The sequence below is a fragment of the Elephantulus edwardii genome, unplaced genomic scaffold (genome assembly GCF_000299155.1).
Source record: "Elephantulus edwardii isolate Elephantulus edwardi_28Jun2011 unplaced genomic scaffold, EleEdw1.0 scaffold00133, whole genome shotgun sequence".
NCBI classification, from domain to species: Eukaryota; Metazoa; Chordata; class Mammalia; order Macroscelidea; family Macroscelididae; genus Elephantulus; species Elephantulus edwardii.
This window is the reverse complement of record NW_006399883.1, coordinates 5,623,883-5,636,216: the sequence shown is the minus strand read 5'-3', so window position 1 is coordinate 5,636,216 and position 12,334 is coordinate 5,623,883. Positions and strand designations below refer to the sequence as shown.

At 41.2% G+C, this 12,334-nt stretch overlaps 1 protein-coding gene and 1 pseudogene across 3 annotated transcripts in view; both read left to right on the top strand.

The window, feature by feature from the left end:
• Window positions 1-12,334, top strand: part of DIP2A (DIP2 disco-interacting protein 2 homolog A (Drosophila)) — a 150,183-nt gene that overhangs the window by 42,752 nt on the left and 95,097 nt on the right. For all 3 annotated transcript variants that reach the window (XM_006893921.1, XM_006893920.1, XM_006893922.1), the window contains exon 2: window positions 6,631-6,702. In XM_006893921.1, coding sequence (XP_006893983.1) covers window positions 6,631-6,702 — 72 coding nt within the window. The remainder of the gene's footprint in view (window positions 1-6,630; window positions 6,703-12,334) is intronic.
• Window positions 8,615-9,110, top strand: LOC102877567 (annotated as a pseudogene).

Below are 12,334 nucleotides of genomic sequence, written 5' to 3'. Positions count from 1 at the left end.
TTTTTTTTATCCTCTGTGGCAAGTGTTTCAAGTTTTCCTAACTTTCAGCAAACAAAGTTGTGTCATCTGCATTGCACAGGTTGATGATGACTCTTCCTCTGATCCTAATACCACATTCTTCTTCATATAGCCCAGCTTCTCAAATGATTTGTTCTGCACACGAATATGATAGGTCTGGAAAAAGGATTGTTGTTAGGTGTGTCAAGTTGAGTACTACTCATAGCGACCCTGTGAACAGCACATCTGAACTCTGTACCATCCTCTCAATCTCCAATATACTTGAGCCCATTGCTGCAGTTGCTGTATCAAATCTATCTGGTTGAGGGTATTTCTCTCTTTTGCCATTCCTCCACCTTTCCAAGTATGATGCCCTTCTCCAAGGAATAGCTTCACCTAGCAATGTGCCCGAAGTATAGAAGATGAAGGTTTATCGTCTTTACCTCCAAGGAACAATCTGGCTGTGCCTTCTCCAAGGTATATCTATTGATTCTTTTGACATTCCATGGGATATTCAGTATTCTACTCCAGCACAACACAAAGGTCTCAATTCTTCTGTCATCATAATTCACTGTCCCTCCCTCACATGCATAGCAGGTAACTGAAAAGACCATGGCCTGAATCAGGCTTATCTTAGTCCTCAGACTGACATCATTGGTCCTCAATAATTTGGAGAGGTCCCTGATTGTAGACTTTGCCAGTACCATATGTCTCCTGATCTCCTGACTGCTGGTATCAAGTGTGTTTGATTTCGAATCCAAGCAAGATGAAGTTTTGACAGTTTCAGTCTTTTCTCTGTCTGTCATATTGCCTGTTGGTCCAGTGGTGAGAATTTTTGTTTGAGATGCAATCCAGATTTAAGGCTTATTATCTTCGATCTTCAAATAACCTTTGCTGTGCAGATGATACAAGGAGGACTTGAAGTGCTTACTTCCGAAAGAGAAAGGCTGCATCCCTTTAACTTCTCCTACTTTCTGTTTCTCTGGAAATTTCCTAATGTCACTTTCTTGTTTGATGGATAGTTTTCAGGGTATAGAATTCTTGGTTGACTGGCTTTTTTCTTTGAGAGTTTTCTTTATGTCATCTCTGCATTCTTGCTTGCTTGGTTTCTGCCGGGAAATCGGAGCTTAGTCTGGAGTTTTCCTTTGTAGGTAACCCATCGTTTTTCCCAAGCTGCTTTTATTACTTTCTTTCTTTGTTTCTAGTTTTGGAAAATTTGACGGTGATATGTATTGGTATTTTTCTTCTAGAATCTATCCTATTTGGCATTTGCTCAGCTTCTTCAATGCATGTTTTCTTATTTTTCATAATATTGGGGACATTTTCTAACAGTAAATTTTAGATGATTTCCTCTGTGTTTGTCTTTTCATTTCCCGCTCATGTTAACTTTTATTTCTTCATGTTCTGGAATCCCAGTCCATTCGTAAGTTATTCCTCATAATATTGCTTCATGTAATTTTTAGGACATTCCTCCCTAATTATTTCTGTAACAGATTAGTGCTGATGAATTTGCCCTTCAGTTCACTGTGTTTTATTTCATCAGATGTGATCTTTTGTCCTTCGAATGTGCTCTTTGTTTCTGCAGTTTTAATATTCATATTTTGAATCTCAATTTGCTGTTTTTGTGTTGCTTCTAATTTTCAATTTATTTTTTATATCTCTCTGGAGACTAAGGTGCGTCTGATACAGGCCATGGTCTTCACAATCACCTGTTATGCATCAGAGAGTTGGACAATGACCAAGGAGGATAGAAGGAGAATTGATGCCTTTGAGCTGTGGTGCTGGAGAAGAGTATTGAGAATACCATGGACTGCTAGGAAAACAAACAGATTTTTCCTGGAGAGGGTTAAGCCGGGTGGCTCCTTGGAGGCAAGGATTCTGAGGCTCCATCTAACATACTTTGGACATGTTGTGAGGAGAGACCGGTCCTTGGAGAGGGACATCATGCTTGGGAGGTGGAGGGACAACGCAGGAGAGGAAGGCCCTCTATGAGGTGGATTGATTCAGTGACTGGGATAATTGGGATGGGAGTGTCAGAGACAGTGAAATTGGCACAGGACAGAGCGGAGTTTAGGGCTGTTGTACATAGGGTCGCTATGAGTCACAAGCGACTCGATGGCACATAACAACAACAACAACAACAGTCTCTCACAGTTTTTAAAAACTATTCTTACCAAAGCAACTATGAGAAATCATCTCACCCCAGGAACAATAGCAAATAACAAATAGCACAGCAAAGCATCAAACAACAAATGCTGGCTAGGTTGTGGAGAAATTGGAACCGTTAGTCACTGTTGGTGGGAGTGTAAAATGGTGCAAACACTATGGAAGGCAGTATGGCACTTTCTCAGAAAGTTGCAGATAGAAATAACATTTGACCCAACAATTCCTCTACTGGGAATATACCCTAATAAACCAGAACTGCCACCTAAACAGATATATGCACACCCATGTTTATTGTGGCTTGGTTCACAATAGCAAAGAGATGGAACCAAACCAAGTGCCCATCAACAAATTGATGGATAGAGAAGCTATGGTATATTCATACAATGGAATACTATGTTGCGTTGAAAAACAAGGAACTCATAAGATACACAAAATGGGTGACCCTGGAGGACATTATGCTGAGTGAAATATCTCAGTGACAAAGGACAATACGGCATAATTCCACTGTTATAAAACAGGACTGACATGGAGGGTTGGGAGGAAACTAAGAAAAGAGGCGATAAATAATGAACATTGCATTGAAATAGCCGAGAGAAAGAACTGTCTAAAAGAAATATGTGATTGGGTATTATTTGCATGACAATAGCCCGGAATGAGAGGTGCACAGCAAGGTGGATGGGGGGAGGAGGGAAAGAGAGGAAATTGTGCTACAATGAAATAATTTTTTTAAAGAGAAAAGTGAACTGAAGTGATAGGGAGGAAATTGTGCAACAATCAGTGAGTGGAAATCCAAGTTTTCTGTAAATTTTTGTTAAAATATCAATTAAAAAAAAGAGGGGAAAAAAAACCCTTAAAAACTCCTATTCTTATGTTTCTGTTTTTCTCAACCTGCAAGTGGCTCATAACTATCATTCCTTTGAATTCCTTTTCAGAGGTAGCAGAAGCTTTTTCCTCCAACAGGTTTTCAGGTTCTATATTTTGGTTACATTTTAAATTTTGTCTTATCCTTTTTCCCCCCTATCCCCTTTACAGATTTAAAGTTGCCTCTTGCTTCCAAGACATCTGTGTAGTGTATTTTCTTTGTATTGTTTTATTTTGATATGTCTGGTGAACTGTATGTGTTGCATTGCATGCTTACTTCCTGTGTTCTGGTGGGTGTGGTAGAAGCTGGTGGTGTCTGTGCAGTTAGTTCTCTCTGTACTGGTGTTAGCTGCCATCTTTTGCATCAGGTTGAAGAAGATCCATTCTGTTGTCTTGTTGGATGGGTGAAGATGCAAGAGGTGAATGTGTGGCTGGATATTATTGCTGTCTCTTGTAAAATGGAATAAAAAATAAAGGAACAAAATCTAAAATCAAAACAACAGTAAACCTAAAACAAACAAAATTGGACACTCAAAGAAAATAGAAAAACGAAAACTGATGGTGCTACTGTAGGAAGGAGGATTAAGGTTGAAAGAAGAGGGAGAAAGAATAAAACAAGAAGAAAAAAAAATCACAAATCAACCCAAGAGGGAAAGAGAGAACCTGCCAGGGAAAAGAAAAAAAGAGAGAAGGAAAGCAGACAATTTAACAATGTGGTGTGATATGATATGATATATATGATATGATATGGTATAACAATATGGGGAGTAGGATAGGTGAGGAAAGGGATAGAGAGGAGAGAAAAAGGACAAGGAAAAAAAATCACCAAAAAAACCCAGAACAAAATCAAAAGCAAGTAAGAGTCCAAAAAGCAATGGAGAATAAAATATGAGAGAGAAAAAGGGGGGTGGACTGAGCTGTTGTCACTGCTATAGTGGTGGAACCAAGATATCTGTTCTGACACAGTGTATTGGCCCCTCCACTAGAAGGTTACAGTTGGGGTGCCCAGTCAGGTCAGAGTTTCTGCTCATCTGAGAGTTGCCTAAGGCCACAGAAGTGAGCTGTACCACAGGTTGCACCCAGCTTGTGATAGTTTCTGCTGTCCTCATAGGAACCTCCATCTACTTGGATAGGGACCATGCATTTGCCAGTTTAGGAAGTGAATGCTGGTGGGGTACTCAATCAGAGATGACTAGTTCCAAGTAATGGTCACTGTTGATATGAATCCTCAAGGATGGTAGTCTTCACAGAGGGAGCACAGCTCCAGGTACATCTGTGACATGTGCCAGGCAAGGGTGCCCAGTGAGAGGCAAGAGCCCCAATCAAGTGGTACCCGTGCTATCCAAGGGATTACTGTAGGCCTGGTAATGGCACCCTTTGCCTATTCTGCTGCCTCAATATGGATTGAAGCTCAATATCAAGAAGACAAAGATTCTCATCACTGGGCCAATTGGCAGCACCATGGTATATGAAGAAGAGATTGAGGTTGTTAGCAATTACGGCTTGCTTGGTTATACAATCAACATTCTTAACAAAAGCAGCCAGGAAATTAGAAGATGAATTGTACTTGGAAAATCTGCTGTCGTGGACCTCTCCAGAGTACTGAAGAGCAAGGATGTCCATCTAGATACCAAGGTGTACCTAATCCAGGCCATGGTTCTTTTCAGTTACTTCTTATGCTTCAGAGAGTTGGACAGTGACTACGGATGACAGAAGAAGAACTGATGCCTTTGAGTTGTGGTGCTGGAGAAGAATCTTGAACATCATGGATTGCCAAGAAAACAAATAGGTCTGTCTTGTAGAGGATGAAACCCAGTCTCTCCTTGGAAACTTGGATTTTGAAGCTCTTCCTCACTTACTTTGGGCACGTGGCCAAGAGAGATCAGTCCTTGGAAAAGGACATTATGCTAGGAAGGATGGACAGACAGCACAGGAGAAGGAGACCCCAGATGAAATGGATTGATACAGTAACTGGGGCAGTGGGGGTTGGTGTGTCAGAATTAGTGAGACTGGCTCAGGACAGGGAAGGGTTCAGAGCTCCTGTACATAGTGTCACTATGCATCACAGATGACTTGATGGCACATTACAATGATAACTTACTGTGACAGATTTGGAAGTAGGAGAGGCATCCACGTCCTAAACAACATGCCTCCGGAAACTTTATCAACTTTGATAAATGTTGATAGTTGTAGAGGGGCTTCAGGCCTTTTTTTCCATAGGGTCGCTATGAGTCGTGCACGACTCAAAGGCAATCATCATCAACAACAACAGCAACACAGAGGCAGATATGTAAAGCAATGAACACTCACAACAAAATGGTGCTGGTCTGGCCTCTGGTGTTTGAGTTTCTCTGGTTAACATTGCCAGCCAGCTGGTGATTGACAATGGGGAAATGTCAGTACTCTCACTTCCTTGACAGCAGAGAGAACAAGGGGGAGATTGTACCTTTCTCATTGTTAAGGGGTGCTGGTGTGGATACAGAGTTGGCAATAACATTTCTCTGGTTCAGTGTTTGTCTCCTTAGTGTATGTTTTCCTTTGTTTCTTCCTTTAGTTCGTGTTAGAAGTACTTCTTTGTCTTTTGTTTTTAAACTCAGAATTTCAGAATTATCTCTGCTGCTATCTTTGTTTTCTGGTGTCATTGGTGAATAAGACTTGAACTACAGTTCTTCGAGTTCACCATTCTACTCAGAAGTCTTAGTTATTAGTGCTCAAGACATCAAATCTGTTATTGGATGCAGATGGGCTAAACAAAAGACTTCAAAATATATACAGTTGACTGAACACTCAGTTCTGTCTAGGAAATCAAGTAGTATCCTTTGATGAATTAGTGCTTCTGTGAAGATGCATTACCTACCCTCTTCTTAGGCTGTTTATTTCTGGGCTTTTGTTCTCTGGTATATTTTATCAGAACAGTAGTCCTGTTTTTCTGAGTGATGCCCTGGAACACAGGGACATTCTTATGCTTTGAGGACTCCCTTCCTGTCGGTCCCCACATCAGTACTCTGCACCTACCTGTGCACACAGAGGTACCACCAGCAGTACATCTGGGGGAACATGCACATTTGAAGTCTGCCTTCTTGAGTATACCCTCAAAGACTGCCGTTTTTAAATTAACCTTGGGAATGCTAATTGATGTACATTCAGTCACCCTCTATGGTACATAGTTCTGTTCACACTCCACAAATATATAAGATTGTACAACCTCTACAGCTATGAAGATAGTACAGTTTCAACACTCTGTTCCCATTGAAATCAGCCTTCCCTTACCCCAGACCCTGGCAACCACTCATCTGTCTTTGGCCCACAGTTTGATCTTTCCAAGCATGTATTAATAGAATTTAGTAGGTAGCCTTTTATGCCAGGCTTCTTTTAGTTGTTGGTATTTTGCACATGAAATTTACTAGATTGTTGTGTATATCAATTATTAGTTCTTTTAAATTGCTGAATAGTGTTCCACTGTGTGGTTATATCTTTGGTTTTTTTTTTAATACACTCTCCAACTGAAAGACATTAAAGTTGATTTTGGTTTTCTCAGATTATGTGCTAATTTTAAATAGTTTTTCTTCTTGAAGAAATAGAAATATCTTTTCTTCATTCTTATAGGTGACATCACTCAGAAAGGGTATGAGAAGAAGAGGGCAAAGCTTCTCGCACGTTACATACCACTTATTCAAGGTAAGGCTGTCCTACTCAGGTGTTCCTAACAGTTATGTTCTTTTATAAAATTGATTAAAAATTGAACAAATTAAGACAGATTTAGGCAACAGTATGTCTGATGCTAAATAATAAAATTCAGTAACATAAAAATAATCATAAAGTTAAACAATAAAATTCAAAAGGTATAGATTGTAATGTTAGAGCTTTGACTTGATATCAGTCTCATTGTTCACAGGATTTGGTGCACTCTCCCTTACCCCGGATATTCGGCTTCCCTCACAGTACATCCATCATTTCAGCAGTATTATGTATGTGTGTGAATGTGAGAAAACTTTAGCAAGTTAATTTTAGTCTAAGCCTTAAATTCAAGTGCAATGGGTCAGTGAATCCAAAATATTCTCAAAAAAGAAGACTGTGGGAGTAGAAATAGCCTTACTATGACAAGATAAATTATATAAAGCTGCGGTCATTAAAAGGGTAGTTTTAGCATAAGAGCAGAACATTGCAGACGTATATGTTGTTGTTGTTGTTATGTGCCGTTGAGTCATTTGCGACTCATAGCGACCTTATGTACAACAGCCCTAAACCCTGCTCTATCCTGTGCCAATCTCATTGCCTCTGACACACCCATCCCGATTACCCCAGTCACTGAATAAACCCACCTCATAGAGGGTCTTCCCCTCCTGCGCTGTCCCTCTACTCTACCCAGCATGATGTCCCTCTCTAAAGACCTGTCTCTCCTTACAACATGTCCAGAGTATGTCAGGCGAAGCCCCAGAATCCTTGCCTCCAAGGAGCAGCCTGGTTTAACCCTCTCTAGGATGAATCTGTTTGTTTTCTTGGCAGTCCATGGTACATTCAGTACTCTTCTCCAGCACCACAGCTCAAAGGCGTCAGTTCTCCTTCTATCCTCCCTAGTCATTGTCCAACTCTCTGATGCATAACAAGTGATTGCAAAGACCATGGCCTGTATCAGGCAGACCTTAGTCTCCAGAGAGACACCGCTGCTCTTGAGTACTTTAGAGAGGTCCCTAACCTTAGACTTTCCCATCGCAGTACGTTTTTTTTTTTTTATTTGCTGGCATATGTACAGAGGGTATAATTAGGTGGAGGTGGTGTGGTGAATTGTACTGGTGCAGCGCCTTATGTATATGTGGCCTTAGATACAAAAATTTGCTCCTAGTTTTATTAAGAGTTGCACAGTGAATAAGGATGATAGGATAAGAATTGATGCCTTTGAGCTCCAGTGTTGGAGAAGAGCACTGAACATCCCATGGACAGCCAGGAAAACAAACAGATATGTCTTGGAGAGGGTGCAGCTGAAGTGCTCTTTGGAGACAAGAATGATGAGACTTCGCCTCACATACTTTGAGAATGTTGCTAGGAGGGGCTATTCCTTGGACAAGGACTTTATGCTGGGAAGGGTGGAGGGTTGGCAAAGGAGAGGAAGACTTTGACCAGATGGATTGACACTGAGACTGCTGCAACAGGCAGGCTCTTGTGTGTCAGGAAGTGTGAGGATGGTGTAGGATAGGACAGTTCCAATCTTTTGTTCATAGGATTGCTATGAGTCATACTTGACTTGACAGCACCTGACAACAACAAGGTTTATTAAAGGCTTGAGTGAAACAAGGAAACTGCAGAGCCTTTTATAAGGTCATATTGAAAAACCCTCCTGGTCTTTGTATGAGTTGGGTTTCTTAAGGCACTGTTGTTGTTATGTAAGTCACTACAGTCACAAAAAAGGAATAACCATAGGATGATAAATTAAGAGGCTGGTTGGTGGGAGGGGGCTGGGTGGCACTCCGCAGCTGTCCACTTGACCTGCAGAGCCCGTGGGCCCTTTCCACCTCTACCCCCAACCCCGTGACCCTGACATGGTGTATGCACGCACCTGACCTCATCCAACTTGGACACATTCAGGGACCTGAGGAAGATGAACTAGCACTAGCTCTTTTATCAGGTCCTGAACTTCTCTGTGGTCGTGTCATCTGCTCTTATCATCTGGAAAGGCTTGATCGCGCTCACAGGCAGCGAGAGCCCCATTGTCGTCATGCTGAGTGGCAGCGTGGAGCCAGCTTTCCATCGAGGCAAGCTTCTGTTCCTGACCACTTCCGCAAAGACCCCATTAGACCTGGTGAAATGGTTGTCTTTAAAGTGGAAGCATGACATTCCCATAGTGCACAGAGTAATCAAAGTCCATGAGAAAGGCAAAGGACATCAAGTTCCTGACAAAAGGAGACAGTAATGAGGTTGATGACAGAGGCTTGTACAAAGAAGGCCAGAACTGGCTCGAGAAGAAGGACATGGTGGGACGTACACCGTATGTCGGTATGGTTACCATAATAATGAATGACCACCCCAAATTCAAGTATTCACTTCTGGCTGTGATGGGTGTGTATGTGTTACTCAAACATGAATCCTAATAGAAGAAGCAGTTCCTGCCACCAGATTGAGGTGAATTCTGTTGAAAAGAGAAAAACCAATGTATTTGAAATGTTCTATTTTCTGTATAAAAGGATGTTAATAGAGACATTGTTCAAATACATTTATTTCATCAGTTAAAAATATGATAAAATAAAAAAACTTCTGTGTGTTAAAAGCCACTTTGAAGATAGTGAAAAGAAGCCACAAAGTGGGAAGAGGTATTTGAAATCTAGATAACTGAAAAAGAACTAAATACACTAGCAGCTGTGACTTGGCGACTCTCCATCCGGTTTCCGTGGCTGTAAATTGCAACAGGAAGAAGCTGCCATCTTTCTCCATTGGAGTGGCTGGTGGATTTGAATCACTGGAGACATGAATCTTTTAGGTTTGAAGTACAACTTGTCACAAACGAACTTCCTAGAACTAAAATGAATTAGTGTCCAAACTCCAAATACCACTGTCTAATAGAACTTCCTGTGAGGCTAGGAAAGCTCTATGTAGCATTGTCCTTTATGCTAATCAGTAGCCCCATGTAGCTAGCTATTAAGCATTTGAAATAGGGCCAGAGTGACTGAGGGACTGAATTTTAAATTTAATTTCAGTTTGTTGTTGTGTGAATTGCTGTTGAGTAGAACACATAGCGGCCCTAGGAACAAAAGACCTGAAGAACTATTGTCGTTTCTCAAAGTTCATAGAATTTCCAGAGGCATGCTGTTTTGGAAGTGGATGCCGCTCCTGCTTCCAGTTTAAATTTAAATAGTCAAAATAGCTACCAACAATGATAAAAAAAAAGGAGAAATACTAAGAAAAGACTTGAATAATACTTACCTAGCAGGGGAGATACCGTGATCATGAAGGTGGTTTTCCCAGAGTGAGGCCCCCCCCATTGCACTCTGGGTGTGTTGACATCTGCAGTTTCTCCAAAGGGGGAAACTTGACTGCATACTTTGTGGTAGTTGGGGACTATGTTCATGTTATCCATTTTAAGAAAAAAAAAAAGGAGACTTGAGTAGTTATTTCACAAGAAGAAGTCCTAATAGCCAACAAGGAAATGAAAAAACACTTCAATAGTAATTATAAGCTCAACTCAAACTCATCTTGCCCTCAACTTGATGTCCTTTAGTGCCCTAAACGACTCATAGCTGAAACACCAGTGGGTTTTCTGAAGCTGTAAATCATACAAGAGAAGAGTGTCCATTGTTTTTTTCCGCAGAGCTGCTGGTAAATTTGAACTGCCAAAGAGGTGTAGCCTTTTGGTTAGCAGCACAAGCCCCCCCACCCTTGATGCTCCATAGAAATGCAAATGCAGACCCTAACCTCTTCATCTGTATTAGAAAGGATTGGAGCAGCAACAGCAGGACTTTGGAAAGTGAATGCTGTCTGGTAGAAGACACATGACCAGCAGTTCTCTTCTGGTTCATCCATATTCTGGAAAGATGCCTGTGCATTTGCATACTGTACTTGCTCTGTACGCAGATGTTCATTATGTCCTTGCACTGCCAGGAACTCAGACATCTAGCAGCAGAAGTCGTCCAAGGGAATGCCAGCAATCCGCTCCTAACAGCACAGACCAATCTCCCACAGTTAGGGAGTGGAAAATGCAGCCACAAAGATTGAGAGCCATTGAGAGTAACTTAAAAGAAAGTGTCCAGCTGTGCTGTGCTGTCAGGGACCCTTCCAGAGCTGATAAAGAAAGACAATGAAACACTTTCACAGGAATCAGCACTTTATTTCCTTATAGAAGTGAGATTGGGAGGGCCAGATGGGACTAAGAAGATAATGCAGATTTGTGTTTCTTAACCTGCAGTAGAGAGAGCTCTGTGGGCCTGATGGTTAGAAAGTTATGCTACCATGTCAAAGGTGGGTGATTTTAATCTGCAGCCCTCAGGCCTGGTTTTGTTTTTGGTCAAACATTCTTCTAGGTCGTATAGCCTTGGTCTGTCCACTTGCTGTACAGAGGTAACTCATGGTTGCTTGTGATGCTGAACACTGTTGACACTCATGTCAAATGTGATAATGGTTACCCATGGTGGACAGTGTTTGGTGGAGCTCCCTGATTAAAACAAGCTTGGAAGCAGGAGTGGCATCCACTTCCACAATAGCTTGCCTCTGGAAACTCTTTGAACGTGGAGGAACGATGAAAGTTACACAAGTGTTCAGGTCTTTTGTTCATAGGGTCTCTCTGAGTCCTCTACAACTCAATGGCAGAACAACCACCTGCAGTAACATGAATTTTTGCTCTATAATATTTCTTAAAACTGCATACACTTTATAAGCAGTTCTGATGGTGTGGTCTACAGAAATGTGTTCTGCTAAACAAAAAGCAGCCTCTCTTTGGCTGTGTGTTCAAATCCACCAGCCGCTCTTTTGGAAGAAGATATCCAGTCTCCTCCCATGTGATTTAAAGCCTGCCTCTGGAGGGTTAGCTATGATAAGTCAGTTCCAATTTGAAGGAAATGAATTTTTGAGAATGAGATATTAAAAAGAAATGTATTTTATAGTGAATAAACAACAGAAAAAGGTTGAGGAGTTCTTTATATACAGATAGTTATGCAAACACTTCCCCCCCTCAAATCTCTAATCAATAACAAAATTCTTGGAAAGTTTGAATTGAAGGAAACCGATCAAGGATCCCACCACTTATCTGTCAGTTTGCTGTACTCTGGTTGCTGTGATGCTAAAAGCTGTGTCCCTGATATTTCAAGTACCAGTTGGGTCATTCTTAGTAGATAGGTAAGAGTGATGCTTCCTGACTCAGACTAAGAAACAAACTTGGCTGTCCACGTCAGAAATAATTGGCCCCTGAAAACCCTGTGACTAGCAGTGGTACATTGTCTGACATAGTGCCAGGAGATGAGGCCATTTATGCTGTTAAAAGTGGTATTTGAACTGACATCAGGGTTGGGGTAAGACTGAGAAAAACTGGATAGATTATGTATACTGAATTGAAACAGATGAGGGAAAGAACAGTTTAAAAGCGATATATGACAGCATATTATGATTATCACAGGAATCCAGAATTAAGGTTGCGTAGTGGAGTGCATTTGGGGTAGGGGCGGGGTGGGGGTGTGGGGGTTTGTATACCAACGAAAAAGTTTATCTTGGCTTTTCAAAGAGAGGAGCGAACTGAGGGGAGGGGGGTTAAGAAAAAAGTGCAACAATGAATGAATGAAAATCCAAAATCTCTGTAATGTTCATTAAATTTAACAAAATAAAATTTTTA